General features: G+C 39.0%; 1 protein-coding gene across 3 annotated transcripts in view; it reads right to left on the minus strand.

Moving 5' to 3' along the window:
- The window catches only part of MPPED2 (metallophosphoesterase domain containing 2), a 117,471-nt gene that overhangs the window by 67,957 nt on the left and 27,527 nt on the right, over positions 1-21,987 (minus strand). For 2 of the 3 annotated variants that reach the window (XM_030240714.2, XM_030240716.2), the window contains one exon: positions 7,822-8,003. In XM_030240714.2, the coding sequence (XP_030096574.1) occupies positions 7,822-8,003 (182 nt within the window). Of the gene's footprint in view, positions 1-7,821; positions 8,004-9,469; positions 9,539-21,987 lie in introns of those variants that run through there. The other variant, XM_050975738.1, reaches the window with a different exon arrangement.

The following is a 21,987-nucleotide window of genomic DNA, read 5'->3' on the forward strand; positions in this document are numbered from 1 at the left end:
GGAAGCAGATCCAAGAAATGACCAAGCAATTATTGTGATTGAAAATCCATTCAAGAATTGTGCAGTACTTTGCAGTGCTCACTGGCTCCTTCCTTTCATTGAAAATCACCAAATGAATATATTAGTTTAAACTTATAAAGAGCCACTCACTGCAGAACATTATTCTCTTTGAAAGCACATTTTACCTGAGCCAAGTTTTCTAATGGCTGTCAAATAACACCTTTATATTTGCTTTGACTGACCATGGCAATTCGTAAAGAGAATTTTACACTTTAGCAGCAAACAGTTTAAAACCCTCAATTTCTCTAGAGACCATTAGGAGATAGCAAAAATGGATTTTTGGTGAAATCTCTTTATGAAGAATTGCCAGGAATAACAAGAGCAGAACAAGAAAGAACTGATCAGATAGGAATGATCCTACACTGCTTCTCATAATATATTTTACATTGGCAATTAAATAATGGCATAAATTCCATTTCAGTCAGTGGGAATTTTACTACCTCAACATTCATTTTATCCAATGGCTTCTATTTTACCTACTAAGTTGTACTTCTGGGGTTCTGTTTGCCACAAAGCATCTCACATCTGACCCAGAACAGAGGATAAATATGAAAAAGCAGCTATAACCCCAGCACAAAAGGAGAATTTTGCACTTTCTCCTGCCTTTGTTTTCACACTGCACTACAGCTTGCTACATCAAGAAAAATTATTCAGCCTATTATCAAAAATCAATATGGTTGTATTTTCCCACTACTTTATAAATATAATAAAATGAAATATTCAAACTATTTTTGTAATTGTATTTTTGTATTATTTTGAGAAGAAAAAACAAAGATAAAAATTAGTAATAATAGATCATAAAAAGGTATATGCTAGTAAAAGCTGAGCAGAGATTATTAATTCAGGCAAGCCATATGGAAATTGAAAACTAAGTACAAATGAGAATTTAAAGATGACATTAAACACAATTTGAGTTAAAACAAAAGCAAAGGAAATATTCTTAAGCAGTAATATAGCAGTAAACCCTAAATAAACTAGGAAGAAGTTTCTAAAACTTTCTGGTAAGGACAGAGTGAGATACATAAACCCATAGAACTCCTAAATCACTAAAAAAACCTCACAAGTCCTCAGCACCAACTCAACCTGTAAATAAAATATCTCCACTCCCCCCCAGTGTCTGAAGCTTCTCACCAGGCCCATCTTGGAACACAAAGTTGTTTCCAAAATTGGATTAACAGATTTTTCAGGGAGTTGCTTCCCTCTCTCCCAGAACAGCTGTGCCAAACTCACACACACTTACAGGATTAAAGCCACCTCAGCATTTTCTTTCACTTGCAATGAATGCAATTTTTTTTTTCAAGTGCTCAGAGTTTTGTTCATCAAAATGGTATTTTATGTTTAGTCAATTATTCATTCTAGCTCTAACAAGCAGAGCAATATAGAGTTCAAAATATGCTCCAGATGGTAAAAACACAAATCAGAAATAAATCAATTTATAAAAAAGGAAGGGATTTGTTTTTATTGCCATAATTTAACTTTAAAATATTCACAGGCTTCCTTCTGGTTCTGAATTACCCCAGAATACTTTGAGCTAATACCCCTCTGACTCTGGAGAAATTTAAAACTCACTGGTTTGTGTGTTTATATGAAATAGTGTGATGTCAGATGCCAAATTAATCAGAAATACACTTTCAGGGAGCAAAAGCCCTCAGGAACAAACACTTGATCACACTGGAGCTGACCTCAGTGTGCATTAGTAAAATGAACACACTCACTCTAAACCCTGAATGAGCCATGCCTGGGGAGGAGATGAAGCCAGATACCTAAGCCAGACCAGAGAGATTGAGAAAGGATAAAAGTGGAATGTGACCCTGCATTTTTAAACACTGATAAGAAAAGAGCTTGATCTTGCTATTATACTATTCTGGTCCAGTTCATTTTTTATTTTATTTTTTTCAAATTGAGTTATGCTATCTTCAATATCAAACACATTCTGGCAGGTGTCTGGCTTAACAGTTTTGAATATAATTTCAAATTTCCACAGCACTAATGCATAAATTTAACTGTAGACTGGAACCAAGTGTCTGTCCCTAGTTCTGAGACCAGCACCACATTTATATTTTGTCATCTAATCCACGTAACAACCAGCAATTCCAAGGTGATGCTGCTATTTTCAGTTACAAATAGTCACACAAAAAATGAACTTTAAAATAATTGACAATACTTGCTGAGGACCACATCCACATATGTAGAGGCAACAAGAAAAACTCTGCATTAAAATTATATAATCATTCTTTTCTTCTCACTTCAAGTAACATGGTCAAGGAACTACAGCACAGAAAAATAAAGCTGATTTTTTTTTTTTTAGCTCTAGCAACAATGTTTATACTTGAGGCAAGTACATAGTACAGGTAAAGAAATATTTGCTCCAATACAAACCCATATGTATTTGGCCACTAAACCATCCACAAAGTTTTTACAGTCATCATCATAAAGAAATTTAAAGAAATAAACATTCAGAACAAAAGCAAGACTTAAACATGAAAGAGGCAAATTGCTAAATCCTAGAACAACTTAGGAAAACCCTAGCTAAATTCAACTTTCAGCCCCACAGACAATAACCAGGAGCAAGATCACCTAGTGAATTTATCCAAGTCTACCACTGCAAGATTTTGGAAGCTCGTGCAGAAATATTCTTTATAACAGAAACCTTGCAGGGGGGAAAAACAAACAAACCAGAACCAAAAAATGAACACAGTGTGATATAAACACTAAAGAAAAAAGTACAAAATGGGCTGTTTGAGGAAAAATTCTGAACTGAATTCAAATTATTCACACAAGCAAGGATATGCACAATCAGGCCCACAGTAACTGAGCAAAATAAACATATCAACTCATTAAAGATCTATCTGCCTGAATTTATCTTTGCTTTCCCTTCACTTCTTATGGGTTATTCAATCACTTCCCATCACCCAGAAAAGGAAATATTGCACTATGAAGACAGAGCTATAATTAGATATTCTTCTATTTCATTTCACATATATGACTGAATGAGAATGGATGGGAAAAATATGAGCAGAGATAATAATAGCAAGTTGAAACATTCAGTAAAAAATACATTTGGCACAGAATAACATCTCAATTCTTCCTCAGCACGTAATGCTGTGTTTACTACAAAATCAGTTAAGTTAGCAGAAGAGATTTTTAATGAAAACAATTATAAATTTAAAATAACTGTGTTTAAAGCATCTACCAGTCCCTAAGGTCAAGTGATTACAGCAGTTACAAGACCCGAGGGACATGTTCACACCAAAACAAAGTGAATAAATTACCTCAGCCAGGGGATGCAATCACTAAGTGACCACAGAGGTTATTCAATGTATAAACCAGCTGACTTCCACACAAAACCAATAATGAAAATGTCACAGCCAAAGGGAAAAAGCATTTAACTAGCAAAAGTTGCTGGAAGGGCTGAGAACTGGGGAGAATGGGAAAGGGAGTGTGGAAAGCAAGGTCCATGGCTGGGCTGTGGAGGCAAGGAAGAAGGATGAGTGTGGATGAAATGGACAGGCAAAATGCTGAACACTTTTCCCAGGTGAAAGACCCAAATTGTGGCAAAGGGATGCAAAACTCACAAGATATAAACCAGCAGGGCTTGAGGCAGTGCTCTCAGCCCTGTGTGACTGGGATATGGAAGGCCCAGTGGAGGACAAGCAAGGCAGGAGCTCAGAATAATCACCTCTCAACTTTCCCCTTGGCTTTACTGCCAGGAGAAATTGTGGACAGCCACTGTGTTTTAGTTTTGCCATGATATAATTCTAATGTAAGCAAGACCTGGTTTTTACCACAGAGTGGGTAAGCTAAGCTGCAGATTGAAAGCCAGCTTCAATCTGGCTTCTCTCCCTCATGACACAAATGACACAGACGCCTTGTCTACATTGCAGCTTCACAACACAGCTGCCAGGGGAGAAAACCAGAGCCAGGAAACACAGAAAAACATTTTTCTGTAAGGACCACCTTGTATTTGATGCATTTCATTCTCAGTGTGTAGTCCTGGAACAAGGTTCCTACCAACTACAATGAAAAAAAGATGCTGCTGAGGAAGGAAAAGGAATCCTTCTTGCTCCTCGTATGTATTTTTTTAACTGCAGCACATCATCACCCCACATCCTTGAAGGCAATAAATCTTCACAACACACACAGAAAATAATAACATAATAAATGGTAAAACACAATTAACACATTTTGGAGACAGGAGTCTGAAAAAAGAGAGGCAAAAGGACATGGCTGGCTTTGGTGTTTTGATTCCTGGTGAGGAATACTTGCACTGAAGCAAGTATTTATCAACATTCCCACAGGTGAAGCAATTTGCTGGGCTTGCCCTGAGCCAGGAACCTAATAACTGGTATTGTCATATATATATATATATATATATATAAATAAGTAAATTAAAATATATATATATGTGTGTGTGTGTGTATGTGTGTGTATATATATATGTATATATATATATGTATAATATTCTATTATGTTATATTCTATTATGTTATATTCTATTATGTTATATTGTATTACATTATGCTATATATAAATATATTATATGTATAAGAATATATATTATATTTTAAAATATATATTATATTAATATATTATATATACATACACACACATATATATACTTATATATGTGTATCTATACATATACATGTGCATATATATATATACACATATATGTGTATATATACCCATTTATATATATATACATATATATACACATATATTTATATACACACACACATATATATACATACATATAGACATATATATGAGAAGATGCAAGTGAGCTCTCAGCATGTAAAACCAGATTTTCTTTGTACCTGAACTATGAAAGCCTGAGGCCAAAGCCAGCAGGCCCTCACACAGTCAGAGCTTCCAGTTTCAGTGAAACTGCCTGCAAAATTTGCTTTTTCCAATAAACACTACTCTGTGTTCCACAAGAAACCATGCATATATGCTAAGAAAACCCCCTGGTAAGTTACTGGGGCTGGAACACAACCTATCCAAAGGGTTATAATCTTCTGTTGGGAATGTTAAGCCAAGGACCCATGTGCTAAAATAATATCCTCATGAACCCCCTCTGTTAGATGCAAGGAATGCCAAGAGGCTGCCAGCTCTGCAGGATTCCCCAGGGAAGGGTGAAAGCGCCCTGGCAGATGATTTGGGCTGGCTTTCTGCAGCCCTGAGTGTTTTCAAATGCCAAGCACTGGCCACAGGCTCTGGCTGCACCTAAAGAGCATTTGTGAAATTTGTGAAATTACTCAGGGGCCAAAGAGGAACTCAGGTGGCCAGACACTGCTCTCAGCAATGCACTCAGGGAGATCTGTGCCCTCCAAGAGGCAATTCCTCCTCTGGAGCTGCAATTGCACACAGAAAAAGGACAGGTTTGAGCCTATCAAATCTAGGATCACCTTCTAGAAATTTCTATTTCCTTCTAGAAATAGGAACAATACAGCTAAGTTGCAGTGGTGTGGTTAGAGAAGCCCACTCCTATGTGCACAGCAATAAAATATTCAAATTCAAACAGGGTTTTGGAAATCAGAGGAGGTCAGGTAAAAAGAAGAGTATGAAGAAAATGCAAAGAAGGGTGACAAGACAGACAATGTAGGAGTCCTTCTATTTAAATATTCCTTTTGTAAAATCAAATGTCCCTTACATATCTCTTGATATGAAGGGTCAGCCAAGGAACTCCAGTGCAATAAAAGTATGTAGAGATGATAAAAGAGGCAAGATACACATAGGATAAAATATGCAGAGATGCTGCCATCACAAGCAGGCAAGAGAGAGTGCAGTAAAACCTGATGACAGAGATTTGCTTCGAAATACCTTTTATATTTAAAAATATATTTAAAAATCCATTCTGATGCTTTTTGAAAATCAGCTGCTCAAGTCACTTTCAGCCCTTAGAGCAAGAGGAGAGCTGGCAGTCTGCAACCAACCTGCCAGTGGCATTTCCAACAACAGGAGCCTCCCACACCTTCCTTTTGGAAGCTCCCCTCCTTCCTTTTGGTTCTCTGCTCTTGCTGTTTAACTGCCCTCAGTTCCAGCAACATGCTGTCAGGGCACTGCTGTCAAATATAGCAGAATATTAAAGGTGTTTGTAGTGGGTTTGGTTTGTTAATTTGAGATTTTTTGGGGTTAATGTACTAATGAGTGTGGTGGGTTTAGTGCTGGCTGATCACCAGTGCATTCACTAGGATGTACTCCCTTATATCTTGTTGTGAGGTAGGACTAGGGGAAAGGTAAAGCAGGCTTAAAACTACCAAAGGGCATAAAGAGAAATTTCTTAATAGTAACTAAAAGAAAAAGTAACAAAAATTAGAAAATAACTTTTAGGACACTTCTCACCTTTCTATAACCTTTTCGTTCTCACTGATAATGTAAAGAAACAAATCCTAAAATGTTAGTTAGTGTACTACTTTTAGAATAATCTTTCTTTAGTTTACTTAGGGAGACAAGCCTTTTTTGTTAGTGTTATGGAGACTTTTCTATAAGAAAATAGATTTCTTGTGTTTCTTTTTATGGATAGTATCTGCTTGGGGAAATTTGTAATTGTGAAATTTCTTCTATTTTTTATAAGCTTTTTTTACAGTTGTCTTTATGGCCTGTGTTAACTTATGGGATACTTTCTTAAAGATGAGTTGTTTCAAGGTAAAGGTTTTAATTATCTATCTTTAAAATTATCTTTGTCTCTGGGAATAGAGCTCTTTTTTTTTTTCTCTCCCTAAAGACAGTATTCTACCAAAAAGAAGCTGACAGCCCATGATCAAAGATAAAATGTCTGTACTCCAAATCAAAGGGACAAGTATGTGAATATCACCCCCCACAGATAAAAAAATTCTCCAAATATAATATATATATTTATATATATATATATATATATATATATATATATTTTATATATATACTTTTATATAAGTAAATATATAAAATATATATTATATAATATATATTATAGATATTGTATATAGTTCTTACATTTTATCTATTATATATATTATGCATTATAATTTATATAATATATAATAATTATATAATTTAAATTATATAATATATATAGTATTATTATATATCTATAATATTACAGATATAGACATTATTTAGATATAGAAATATTGTTATTATTATATATTTACAATAATACCTTCCTATTATATATCTATAATATTATATATATAATTATTATTATTATAATATATAATATTATAGATATAATAAATATTGTTATTATTATTATATATTTATAATAATACTCTTCCAAACAGTATTATTGATTCTGCCCCATGGGAAGAAGGACTTTGATCATTTCCAATACATTGTAACTTCCAGCTCTGCAGTAAGTTACAGCAAACCCAAAACACAGCGAGCAGCAGCTTTTGGACTGGACACAGAACACCCCAGCACCAGCTGAGGGGACAAACTGCACCCTTTGCATGAGGTGCCACCACCTCCTCAGCACCCCCAGGGTGCTGCAATGAATCATTTCCCCAAGGGAATGCAGAAGAGCAGCAAAGTCTCTGAATTTGTCTTTATTATTATTATTATTATTATTATTATTATTATTATTATTATTATTATTATTATTATTATTATTATTATTATTATTATTATTAACAAGTGAGGCTAGAAGCAGCACATGACACTCAGACAAGGGGAGCGAGCGCGGGGGGAGATTCTCGAGCGCCCTAATTCAATTAGCAGACAGTGAGTGACACTGGGACAGGAGGGGTTAATTGGGGTCACCAAAAGGCAGTAATTCCTTACCTAACCAGTCATTAAACTTCTTAACCTCGGAGGGCAGTCCCAGCTCGGTGAAGTCGCCTGTGTGGAGCAGGATGTCCCCGTAGGGCATCTGGATGCCATCTGTTCTGGAGTGCGTGTCTGAGACGCAGACAAAGCGCGTGTGGCCCGCTGGCTTTGGAGTGTCATATGGGATGGGGTCGACCCTAGAGCAGACACAAAGATCCCACAACAGTCACAAGGTTCAAACCCTCACATCCATTACTGCAGATAGCAGCAGGCTGCTCCCTCCAGGAAAGCAGCCACGCGTCCACCGGCACACGCCGCGCTCTGCCAAAAACCCAGTGCTGCTAAAAACTTACCTGGTGAGGAAAGGAAGATGAAATATACACAAGGTACTACTCTGTGGTACTAAAGTGTGTTTAAACATGGGAAAAAGTGGATTTAGGAGATTTTGAATTGGGATGTTTTACATCCTGTGCCTTATCCATGGGCAGGCACAGGGGCCATGGGATAACCAGTCTGCCAGGTGGGCCAGGAACGGCTCTCACCTGAGCTCAGCTGTCACATTCACATTTTCTGAAAAATCCCTTCCCCCAGGATTTTTCTCCTGGGAAGTTGGGAAGCCTCGGAGAAAAAAGAAAGCAATAATTATCTCATTTGCTTCTCCTGTGTCTTGCTCCTTTGGAATGTGTTTGGGGATTGTTTATCCAACAGGTGGTTGTTTCATTGGTTTCATGTGAATTGTTTTGACTCTTTGGCCAATCAGGGCCAAGCTGTGTCAGAACTCTGGAAAGAGTCAGGAGTTTTCATTATTATCTTTTTAGCCTTCTGTAAGTATCCTTTCTGTATTCTTTAGTATAGTTTAGTTTAGTATTTAATAAAATATAGTGTCATAAAATAATAAGTTAACCTTCTAAGAACATGGAGTCAGATCCATCATTCCTTCCTGCCACGGGGGTCCCAGCAAATGCAATACTCAGCAGCTGATTTTGTTCAAGGGCACAGGTTCTCCTAGAGATCCCAGCACAGAGCATTTGTTTACACACAATAAAGTACATTCAGGAGTGATTTAATGGAGGCTGGAAACTCCTGAACCAAGTCTAGTGGCAGCTTCCTAAACTTAAACAAAATCCTGAGCTCATCATCCCAGAATCTATAAAGTCAGGGCTGATGTGCTATCACACATACAAAACTTTTCTTTTTCTATAGCCAACAATGCTAGAAATTCAGTTCAACTGGTTATTTGCAAGCTGTATTTGGTAATTTGATCTTACCAACTACATGTGACCCATCATGGAAGACTCGTCATTTGGGTTTTGGTGACTTTTTTTTTTTTTAAAGCACAATATAGGAAAAAAATAGGTAATCAAAATGCTTTATGCACACTTAGTGGTTAGAAGCTCTAATTTGTAACAGAAAAACTTAAATACAAATGGCAATCCATTGCCTACTTTGGAAAGCAATTATTTCTCTGCAGAGTTACCATAATTTGATTTGCTCAACACTTGAATAGCATAGCATCTGGATTAGTGCCACAGAAAATCCCACCCCAATTCCACAAAACTTCAGCTCATTCCATTGATGTGCCACTTTGATCATGGTTAGAGCTTAGCTTCAGCTAGAAATGTTGAGGTATTTAGGAGTTATGTCACAATAATAGTCCACTTACATCTCAAATTATCAGGCTAGTGAAACCAAGCTCCAGCTACTTTAAAGCATCCCAAAATAATTCTGTTCATAAGATTTATTTGGGCAAACTGGCACAATAGGCATTCAAAAATCGGTGCCTGAAAGTAAAAATAAAATTAAACAGGTTTTATTAGTTGTGCTCTCCACACTGAAAACAAACACCAGTAGACATCACTGTGAATTTGTTTGTCCTAAATCCCCACAGCTATGATGAGATGTATGGTCAGTAATAGAAAAAAAAGCACAAACCTGAAGAAAATACTGACTTTTGAAGTATTGCTTTTGTTTACTGAACTGTAAACTAAATTAGCATTTAGTTTTTACTGTACACTGAACTGTGTGAAAATTTCTGCCAGTGCCTTGAATTTCAGCTCCCTGCACAGGTGAGAAAGACCAGAAGCATCCTCCAGGGTTCAAATCAGTTCCCTGCCCTGGGGAGCTTTAGAGTGGCTCCAGAAATCAGACTCCATATGGATATGTCCTGGTCTCCAGTGAAAAACTGCCCGTGGGAATGCACTTACTAACAAGATCTTACTGAGCTAGAATTTAACATTGTTGGAAATTTTAAATTATATTATATTGATTGTTACATCTGTTAGATATTATCTATATTATATTACATTAATAGATTATATATTATTAAATATTTATTCTATTTGTTAAGAATATTCACAGCAAAAATATTAGTGGGGGAAGCAGTAGGGGGGAGATATTTGTCAGACTGACTTTTCCTAGGTACCATAATTAGGTCTTTCCAATCAAGCTGTATCCAAGTACCATCCCTTGTTAACATGGGCCACGGAATTAATTTGCAAAATTCAGGCTCTCCAAGGTGATGCTTACTTTAAAACCAGATTATACTGCCAGCTGGACTGGAGAGCAGAGAATTTGGTGGATGACTCTTCTGGGGTTCTGTGTTGTACCTCCTGTTCCACCCAAAGCACCAGGTACAATTACCTGAGCCATGAAACTGTTACCACTGCAGAAACGCAGGAGAAAAATCCAACAATCAATGGATTTTATTTTCTCAGCAAGGGTCTGAAATTAACTCAGTTATTATTCCAGAGAAAAATTAATTTACCCATCGAAATTGCACTGGCAAGCTGGGCAGAACTGCAATCATAGTGCTTTCCTACATGGTGTCTTCCTTCCAAAATATGGGGGTCCCCAAATCAACATTTCTCTATTTCCCAGCATGTTTACTCCAGACAGCACAAATAATGAACACCAGCTTCCATCATCAGCACACAACTTGTTCAGAGCATCTCTGCTGGAGCTAAACCAGCACTGCCTGCCCTGGGGAGCCCAATTCTGTTTGTACACAGCAGCCAGGCTTTGCTCTTCTCTCAGCTTCCAACCAAAGCCTGTTCTGCACTAGAGCCTGGCACTGAAACCTGGTTTAGGATTTTTCCATTCGTGCCGTGACTTACAGAAAAGTCTATCATCAAAATTCATTGAGTCCCTGACCCTTCTTTCTCTCCTTTACAAACACCATGATGTTGCCAAGTAACCTTTTTTCTACGTCTTAGCTTCCTTCTCTCATTCAGTATTTCTCCACTGAGTATTTCCAAGCGAGGTACTGCAGGTGATTGTGTTCAGTCCATCCATTTATCATACTCAAAGCAGTCCTTCAGCAGAAACTTAATAACAGAGGTGTTATTGCCAGCCCTAAAGGCTCAAGTTTTCTTTTCACCCAGGACTGAAGCATGGCAAACAGCAATAGGAGAGCCTCCCTTCCCACTGCACCCCGAGAGGACTGGACTCTGAAGGCAAGGCACTGCCCTGCCACAGCTCTGGTGACACCCTGGGCTGTGAGCATCACCCTTCCTCCTGATCTACCTTCTTCCTTTTCTACTTTCACCCTTCTTTCTGATCCACTCACAGCCCAGCAGCTGGGGGCTGCACACTGGCATTGCTGAAATCTCTGGGACAGTTCTGCATCTGACCCTTCCTGCAGTTCAAGCAGGAAAAATGATAAATAATAAAATAAAATAATTATTTTGGCCCTAATCATTATAATTAGTCATAACAATAATTATAATTAATCCAAATTATTTATGTCCACCACCATTCTGCTGAATCAGAGCACATACCTAAGAAATTCAGCTTGTTCTTTACCTTTGCTGAAAACACAATGCATTTACCTTACTCTGGCATTCTCCATCACCACCACCAATTTGGTTTTTTCAGTCTTCTTGACATGGCAGACTGAAACTCTTCACAGATTATTTGATTACTCCATTTGGAGCGGCATGCTCACGGAAAGATGCACTAAGAGATGTTTCAGAATAATTTAAATGTTCATATATTAGGATTAATACAGTAACCAGGAAACAGGAAACAACACAAGATATGTTGCACCTCAGAAAATCAGGCACTTGTCTGGTTTTTAAAAAGCTTATGTAAGACCCAGAATGAAATCCCAAAAGGCAGCTGAGCAATGACTGCTTTGTGAGATCACGACAGTAATGTAAGATCTGTCACATTTAATGCATTTATGACAAGGGTCCAGCAATCAGAAGGGACAATGTAACCTTCACACACTTGTGCAAGAACCTTGTTAATCAGATAAATGCTTTACCAAACTGCCCTTACCACCAGTGGTTCTCACTTAGAGTCCAAGAGTCCCTCAGATTTGCAAAATATGGGGGTTCCTGCAAAATATGCATTTCCTCCCACCTTGCCTGAAAGGACAGCATTATCCAGGCTCTGATTTGGCTTGCTCAGGTGGTACCCAGCAGTCCCTTCCCCAGACCCACAGCACCTCCCAAGGTGGATCAGTGCAGGTCAGGGGCTGAGTGCTGCCCCTTGCCCTGCCAGCTCTGCACACAGCAGCCCAGGCACTGCTCCATCCTGGGGCTGCACCCTGCCTTCACCCATCAGGCAGTAAACCCCAGCCTGGCTTTCAAAGTGGGAGATGAAACAAGCAAGAATGAGCAGCACATGCCATACCAGGGGGGTCTGACCAGCAAGGGAGTGGGGCCTGAATTCAGGAACTGCACATGCACAGGGGCGTGGATGCTGACAGCCTGGTCAGAGAGAAAGCCAGATAAAACTCCCCAAGCATTGTTCTGAGGAGTTTTGAGAAAGCTCAGAGAAAGAATTAAAAGAATCCTAAATCTTTACAACTGGTGTTTTAAACTGGTTGTTTACTTGCAAGATGTGCACAAGGAGAGTGTTTTTCTTATTAGCCACTTTAAGTACACGACATGTGTACAAGAAGAGCGTTGCTCCTATCATCCGGTACTCAGGATAATAATAATGTGTTGGTTCCTACTTCCTGTACTCCTGTACTTACTGGGTACATCTGTGGCTCAATTTGTGGGTTCATTTTTCATGACATCTAAATAAGTGTTCATTATGCATCCATTTAAGCACAGGCTTCAAGTCTGTGTGCCACATCAAATCCAGGGTTGTTGCTGCACTTTATTTCTAAGGTGTGCACAAGAAGAGTGCTGCTCTTACTAAGCCACTCTAAGTACACTATATGTGTACAGGAAGAGTGTTGTTCTTTTTACCACTCTAAGTACACTACATGTGTACAAGAAAAGTGCTGTTCCTATTATCCTGCACCCCACTGGTACATCTGTGGCTCAATTTGTGGGTTCATTTCTTATGACATCTAAATAAGTGTTCATTATGCATCCATTTAAGCACAGGCTGCAAGTCTGTGTGCCACATCAAATCCATGGGTGTTGTTGCACTTCTGTATTTCTAAGGTGTGCACAAGAAGAGTGCTGCTCCTAATTAGCCAGTAATGTGAGGAGTGTTAATTGAGGACCAGTCAGGTCCGACCTTCTCAGAGCTGTCTATAAAAAGAATGTGATGTATAACAAACTTCACATTTACCTTCTAACAACATCAAAATCTGTGTTGCTTTATTCAGCCACCCCTAATGCAACAACAACACAGGGGCAAAGGACTTGATTTAAGATGTCTTGCCCCAGAGGAGACATGTTAACTGTGCATTTCAGCCCAAGCCTACCCCAGTTACTCATAAGGATGTCTTATAAATCAGCAGGGCTGGAAAGCTCCTCTGAGACAGGCAGGGCAGTGCAGCCCTCCTACAGACACAGCTGCAGCCACACTGGGACCCTGCTGCAAAAGAACCTCAGAAAACACACAAGCACCACCTTCCTGAAAGGAATCAGTTTTGATGATAAAGGATGATTCTGCATGGGTGAGTTCAAATGCTGAAAATAAGGGTCTTGGAGTGTGCGGGAAATGAATTTGTAGAGAATTTTTAACGTTTATTTGAAAGTTTATATAGTATGTATTTGTGTACAAGCTTTGAGATAAGAAATGTTAATTTAGAAATACTTTGGAATAAGATGTTGTTGAGAGAGAAATAGAACTACAAATAAGCTTTCAAGGTTGGTTTAATAAATAAGACTAGATATTTTAGAGAAATAAACTATGGAAGATGTATTGTAATAAGACTTATGAGGGGGTCATTTTAGATGATTAGTTTTAAAACATTTGTAGCATAATGTGATTAAAATCAATAAATTAAGAAACAATGTATTGTAATTAAGGAATAGTTTTTGATTGTTATATTGTAAATTGAAACATTTGTATTTTTACGTGAGACTGAAAATAGAACAAAAGCTTTTAAAATGCTTTTTAGTTATTTTCTTTCTGAGTCAGAAAAAACTTAACCTAGCAGGGGTGGGTTAGCCTGGGAATGCCTGTGGCTAGAGAGCCCAACCCACAGACTGTTCACTGCCCTGCTCTCTCAGGTTTTGAGATATGCAGGCTCCAAAGCCCCTCTCACAGATGGATTCCCAAGAAACCAATTCATCCTTGGAGAAGGAATAAAAACCTTTAACACTGAGCCAGGAAAGTTTCCAGTTCCTGCCATGGAGTAAATCACTCCCCAGCACCCACAATGGACAGAACACGACCAGATGCTGCAAACCAACCCCTCCTGCAGCCCCAGAGCCCAAACCAGCATCATTGCTGCTCACAGCCCAGCCCTCTGCAGGCTGGCTCTGCTACAGGTGACCAGCAAAGCAGGACATTTTCCTGTCCCCAGGCACTCCAGATGCATGAACAGTGCCGTGACACATGGGCCCACGTCCTTCCCAGCCCGTGTCACTTCACATGCTGGCTTTTCATCTCACTAATTACTCCACTGGGTATATCTGTGACTGGATTTGTGGGTTTATTCTTTATGACATCTAAATAAGTATTCATTATGCATCCATTTCAGCACAGGCTTCACATCTGTGTGCCACATCAAATCCAGGGGTGTTGTTGCACTTACTCTGTTTTGGGAGTCACTTGGAGATTTCCTCTCTGGTACCTAGGTATTTAAAACAGATCTATATCTAGCTTTTAAAAAGCATCCCACTCATGCTTCCAGTGAATAGTCATCACTGTATTTATTTACAGTTTAGCTTCCTCTCGTATAATTTCATACTTTTCTCTCTAGTCCTATTTTCAAAATTTGCAAACAAAATACTTCTTCAAAGAGCCAATTAGCTTGGTGTGTTTATTTTAGGATTAAAATACAAATATTTTCTGGAAAAAAAACCCACTTTTAAAAGCTTGTTTCTTAGTGCTTAGTTCCCCCTCCTCAGCTAAGTCCATGGAAGAAATTTTTTTGAAATGGGAAAACAAAAGCAATATATTTTCTATATCTTCAGTTTTTTGTTCCTTTGAATTCATACCTCTGTCTCTACACATGCTCCCTCTGGCATGGAAAATTCAGGAGAAAATAATGGGTTTTTCTGTGAGAACTGCAGTGTAAATCTATTAGTTTCTGTATCCAAACCTCACAGCTTTGTCGTGTTGTGATATTTGTTACTGCTCCTAGAGCCAGTCCCAAGTCCTGGAATAGGGCAATCATATGAAACTCGTGGCTTCATTAATTTCTGTTACAATTTATCAGTAAATCTCTCAGCTGAAGGAAAAAAGCATGAAGTGCACCTGCATGCCTGGCAGCATCCAAGAAATGGAATGAGAGTAACAGATGTGTAATTCTTCTTATTTAAAACAAACAAACCAACCAAACCTCAATGCTACTAGGCCAACTTCACAATTCTCAACTGAGTTTTTAAGGCCACAGGCTAGAAGGACTATAGCAAACTGTACATGTGCCTACATTTTGAAACAAAAAATCATATCCTAATTTCCAAACCTTCAAAACATGCACAGAAATGTCATTTAAGTTCTCCCATCAGAAAAACATTTACATGCCCATAGCTGATTTTGTGATACAACACATGCTGAAGACACAAAGCCAAACACTAATTTCCTCTCAATACACAAAATTAATGCCCAAATTTAGCATTGCTTTAGTTGGCCACTGTCAGCCATTAATTGTTTAAATCATACATATTAATGCTTTTGTTAACTTGAATCTGTCTTCCAGTTGCTCAAACACCAAGCCAAACATCTGGTTTCTTGTCTGACTGAAAACAAAGGGATGCAAATACCTTTCCACACTCTCCCTGGTAGATTTGATTTGTGCAAGCACACACATGTGAGAACAGACTCCCCCAAACCTGCTGGAAAGCCCCACCTCTCCTGGAAACCTCCACGTACATGTGTCACCCACCAAAGCCTCAGAGGGGTCTGGAGAGCTGTAAAGCAGAGGTCTGATATTTATTACAGAAATGGCATTAATTGTGTCTTGCTGCAATGTGGGGGGGGAAAAAAATAAATTACATTTCCAAAGCCACAGGAGGATTCAGTGCAGCGCTCAGCAGCTTACTGCCAACGCTTCCAACAATTATAGCTGCAGGGAAATGATGGATCTTTTTATTACAGGTTCTGGAGCTGTTTTACTTCCAGTGAGATTTATGAGATTAAACAGAAAAGACCTATATTACCCACTGTCATCATCTGGGCAAATTTAAGAAAACTCTCCTTTACAAGGAATTTATAATAATAGATCTTCTCAGCCCGATTTAAACCTTAACTAATTAAAGACTCCAAACTCTGCTAAACCCAGATTCTGGTCAGTAATAAAAGCAGAAAGAGCTAAAATCCAGATTTGCCATGGTGTTCTTTGAGGGGCAAACAGACAGCTGGTCTTTTCTGAAGTACCTGACCTCTCCTTTGATACTAATGGGAATTCAGAAACAGAATTGCTTGAGAATTTTTGAAAATCCTACTAATCATCCCTTTGAAGAAAAAAATTCCTTTTAAGTCAACAAAATACCTTCTAAAATTTAGCTATCAGTGGCTTTATAAAGGTTAGAGAAGCAAAACAGAACTGAAATAATTTCAATACCAGTGTCAGCATCACTCTAGGGCCCAGACAGAAGTTTTCTTTAAATAAAATAACCCTTCTTATGCTGGTGTGGTTTCAATTCAAATTCATTAAGAAGCCCTTTCCCCTATTCTTTTGCTGCTGTTGTTGGGGGACTGCTATAAATTATCTATCTCCCACCCTGACAGAACTTATTTGCTGGCAAAACTGCACCTACTAGGAGGGTAAGTCAAAAAGCTCTCTACACTGAAAGATTTTTATTATTTCCCTACTATAATCTATCCAAATACCAACTCCTGAAATACACTCAGAAAGTACAACCTAAATGAAATACACACAGAAAGTATAATCTAAACCAAATTTAGATCCAACTTTAATTTAAGAACAATGAGGTTTGAAAACTGCACATTTTGGTATATTTAGCAAGGCTAAATTCATGTGTGGTATCCCTCCAATAATTTCATTGCAACTGAAGGAATCATAAAATGTGCTGGATTTACTGCTAGGGTGGAAACCACAGAGCCCTTCTTTCAACAGTAAAACAGTTTTTCCAACATGCAGTGGAAAAAAAGGCACCCCAAAACAAGCAGAGGCAGATCTCCAGGACAGATCACGTTGCTCTAACTTGACATGCCATCCTCCTCAGAAATTAGGGCAATTCTGATCAGGGGCACCAAGGTCACAAGGTTCTGCCAAAACAGAACTGCACAAGCAGGTACTGCAGCAGGTATTCCATTGCTGATGCCCATTTATATTAAGAATCATATCTGGAATGTCATAAAGTGCACAGAATTCATCTATATAATTCACTACATACCTGTATAATTCATCTGCATAATTCATTATATTTCCTTGGAGATGGTAAATTCTCCAAACAGACAATAACTCTTATGTAACAGGGAAAGGGGGCAAGTGGACCTGAAGGTGCATAAAATTTTGGAATTTGCTATTAAATGTGAAACCTTTCTTCAAGTTTCAGAAACAAATACTCATGGTTCAGATACCCACAGGACTAAGCCCAGAGTGTTTGCAAAGAACCACTTGAGGCTGGTTCTGACTCTTTTTTCCCCCCAGCACATATTTGGTCTAAGACATAGTGGCTACTTGAAATTTCAGCTCCAGAAGCACAAGTGTTCTTCTTTAAGCCACAAGTTAAGGACACAGTGCAAGCCAGAACCTCCCTCCTCAGCCTGCTCAGTCATTTTGCTCCCTGACCTGCAGGTAACACCCTCTCCAAGGGATGGGATGCAATTCCATCCTCTCCTAAACACGCTGCCAACCACGGGCCTCCCTGCTGCTCTCCCTCCTGGCTTGGCTTCCACGGGGCTGATGGAAATGAGTCACAAAAGCCCTGCTCAAAGGAGAGGCAACTCATGCTGGGCAAACACCACTCCTGAGTTCCCGAAGGCACAGAATGCCACCAAACACCATTCCTGAGTTCCTGAAGACACAGTATGCCAAACACCACTTCTGAGTTCCCGAAGGCACAGAGTGCCACCAAACACCACTTCAGAGTTACTGAAGGCACACAATACCACCAAACACCACCCTTGAGTTCCTGAAGGCACAGAATGCCACCAAAAATCACTTCGGAGTCACTAAAGGCACAAAATGCCACCAAACACCACTTCAGAGTTACTGAAGGCACAGAATGCCACCAAACACCTCTTTGGAGTTACTGAAGGCACAGAATGCCACCAAACAACACTTTTGAGTTACTACAGGCACAGAGTGCCACCAAACACCACTGTGGAGTTCCTGAAGGCACAGAATGCCACCAAACACCTGAGTTCCTGAAGGCACAGAATGCCACCAGCATGCCTGTGGGACTGTCCCTGATGTTAGGAGGAACAAACAGAAGGGAGCACAGAACTCAAAAAGCAGTGTCCTAGCAGCTGTGCAGCATGACACACATTTTAAACATCACATACTACTGTAAAGTGAATTGGCAGACATCATGTGTTACCTGCAATATGAATTTGTGCATGTGAACCAGTGTGGCTGTTGCATTGAGGATGGGGGAATACAGTGACATACAGACTCTAAGGTTTCAGAAGGTAAAATGTTGAGCTTCTTAAAAGCTACACTTTTTTTTTTATAGGCAGTTATGATAAAACTGGACTTGACTGGTCATTAATTAATACTCTTTACACCATTGGTTAATTAGGAATAACACTCTTTTTGTAAATACTTTACAATTAACAAGAAGTTCAGAACACAAGGTGTAGGACTGCTTTAATTCTTACTCTGAGCTTTCTCAAAACTTCCCAGACGAATGCCTGGTAAAGCTTATCTGACTTTTTTCTCTGACTAGCTCCCAGAATCCACAAACCAGTACAAAAACCTGTCTCTGTTAGGATGCACCTGAGCTCTAACAAGCTTCTCCAAGGTGTTAGCCATAAAATGCTTCCCATCAAACCACGAGCATTTAACACTGTGTTCCTACTAAATAAAACCCTGCAGAACAGCCCTGCTGTCCTAAAAGGCACTCAGTCTCATCTGTATGAGCCATTTCAGCCCTTGTCAATGGTTTCTTTTCATTTGTCTACCTCCTGAGGTTTAAGGAGCTTTCCACAGGGAAGATGATAATATTCAGACACCATTTAGCTCTCCCTCCAAAGTTAAGCCCTAGAGTCTAACAGGAATAGAGAGGAGATTATGGACTGCCTTCTACCAGCACCAAACACAGGTCTCTACCCAGCATCCAGGGTAACAAAAAGCTCAGTGCCACATTAAAAACTGGAATCAGGTAAGCTTTCGTGCCCTAGTAGTCACACAGCTGGCCTAATATTTGTGTACTCCTAGAAATTCCACTGCAAAAAAATTTGACACCAGTTGTCTTAAGCTCAGGTTGAACTCTAGATTTAGACTAGTGAGAGATCTGAAGCAGTCCCAGGGTGTATAGAAAAATATATAATTATCTCATGAAATTTTCTTTGCTGCAGAGGAGGAAACAAAAAAAAAAACAAAAAAAAAACCCAAAAAAACCCCCAAAAAACCCAAAAAACCCAACCCAATGAAACAAAACAAAAGCAAGGGAAAAAAAATCCCCACCTAACTGCCAAAACCCAATTTATGCTCCTAAGATATGCTCTCAACCTTTCACAGGAGCTTTGCTGGAGACACAGAAAGGTAAGAGACCACTTTGGGCTTAAAATTCTGCTGGAGCAAATTTAGCACTTTAATCCTTCTACCCTTTATGTTTCCAACATAATTGTCTTCATTATAGCTAACAGAGTCTCCCTGACACACATCTAACATGAAATCCAGTCCCAGGCAGAACTGGATTCAATCAACAAAACTGCAATTCCTTGGTGGCTGGGTTGGAGGGGCTGCAGTGGGCTGGGCCACAGGCACTGAAAGCAGGTTCTTTTATTTGTTAAACACTGGGCCAAATGCATCCCCAGCTAAAAAGATTCTACCTGATAGCTCTCCCCACCTTCTCTCTCTCTCTCCAGTATTAAAGAACTTATGACCACAAAACCTCAGGTCAAACAGTACACATTCCACAATATTTCAAGATACAAACATTAGTTCAAGTGAGAAAAAGCTTGGTGGATAAAGCTGTGGGACAGAACAAAAAATCTCATATCTTCACTAGCAGAAAGCTGCACAAAGGAAACTCCAGCTGGAGATACTCCTTGGAAATGCACAATTCATTCTGATTTGCTTTCTCCCTGCTTTTAATTTTTTTTTTTTCAAATCTCTCTTATTATTTGGTGTTCTCATTCATTTTCCATGAGTACTTCTATGTGGCAGAGGCTGCTGAAATCCAGACCACCATCTTCTCATGGAAAATACAAAATATCTCATGGATAAAAACCAGCACTGACTGTTTCAGTTGTGCCATCACTTTAACTTGACTGTGGCATTTATTTGACACACATCACGTTTATACAATATTAAGAGAAGCAGTGCTGCATACAGGATCAGGAGGTTTTATCTATAATGGAGTTAATAGGCAGAGTGTTTGTGGGCAGCCACAGTGCCACAGGTTATCTCAGAACATTTGTGTTTTGCTTATACTTCTATAATAAAAATTAATGACTTCAAAGTCCTCAGTGGGAGTATCTAGGACATTCATATTTATCAGAATTGTTACCGGCTCCTGCAGTAAGCAATTATTCTTATTGCATTAAACTGTTCATTTCCAAAGATGTATCCCCAAAAATCAAATAAATCCAAGAATGAATTATAGTCAAGATAGAAATTTACCTCAGGGATACTTTTAGAAAACCCAATTTAAAAACACATTTACTTTTGCCTCTGTGCCAGCAACAAAGGCAGGAGAAAAGGGGGAAGAACAACAGAATCATTTTGGTTTCAGTGTTTCCTACAAGAAAATTCCAAAGCCAAACCTCTCAATATCCAGCTTCCATCTGTGAAGGCTAGGAAGGCATTGCCACCTATGACTCAGAGGTTGCTGCTAATCGTACAGACCAACTGAATAATGCTGAATATGCAACAGAATATTGCTTTCAATGCTGCCCTTGAAAGCTTTGAAAACTCACTGTTCCCCAACCCTTGTGCTGAGCACTACCAGGATTTTAGCTGGCATGACAGATGTAGGAGCACACTGCAGAAAGTAATTCCTGTGTCAAGTACAAAAGGCAAATAGTTGCAGTTTGAGATTTAGAGAAAGAACATCACAAGGAGAAGCCCTGGGAAGGAGGAAAACGAGCTGCAGCACATAACATTTTACGATACAAAATGAGATGTGGGCAATGCAATTTCACTTCCGTGATTCATTTTATAAGCAATGCAAATGCAATCTCACTGATTATGCTCCAAAACAAAAGAGGGAATTTCATTACTTCAGCCAGTGCAATTAGACATGCAAAAATCACAAAACATCCTATCTGCAGCAGAGCAAATAGAAACCAGCATTTCCCATTTAGATGGGAGCAACCAAGGTGGGTGAAATGCATTCTCTGGTGGTGGGTGCTGGGGAGGCATAAACTGAATTGTGCAGCCTTTAAGCTCACACAGTCTGTGCTACACCCAGACACTCACAGAGATTAATTCCACCACATCTGCCATAAATGAGCTAAAGATACCTCAGAACCCACACGACATGAGGTAAAAAACCCCAAGCAACTACAAAACTAACAAAAAAAACCCAAACCAGTGTCTTCCCCAACAAAACAAAACACCGCTAAAAAAACCCACCCCAAAACTGCACACCTATTTTTTATACAGGGGTCTTTTCCAGTTTTTATTTATCTTCTGGTCTCTCAAAGCCTGAAAACAGGCAGTTACTCCGAAATCAGGCAGGCTGT

Source organism: Serinus canaria, chromosome 5 (assembly GCF_022539315.1).
Source record: "Serinus canaria isolate serCan28SL12 chromosome 5, serCan2020, whole genome shotgun sequence".
Taxonomy (NCBI): domain Eukaryota; kingdom Metazoa; phylum Chordata; class Aves; order Passeriformes; family Fringillidae; genus Serinus; species Serinus canaria.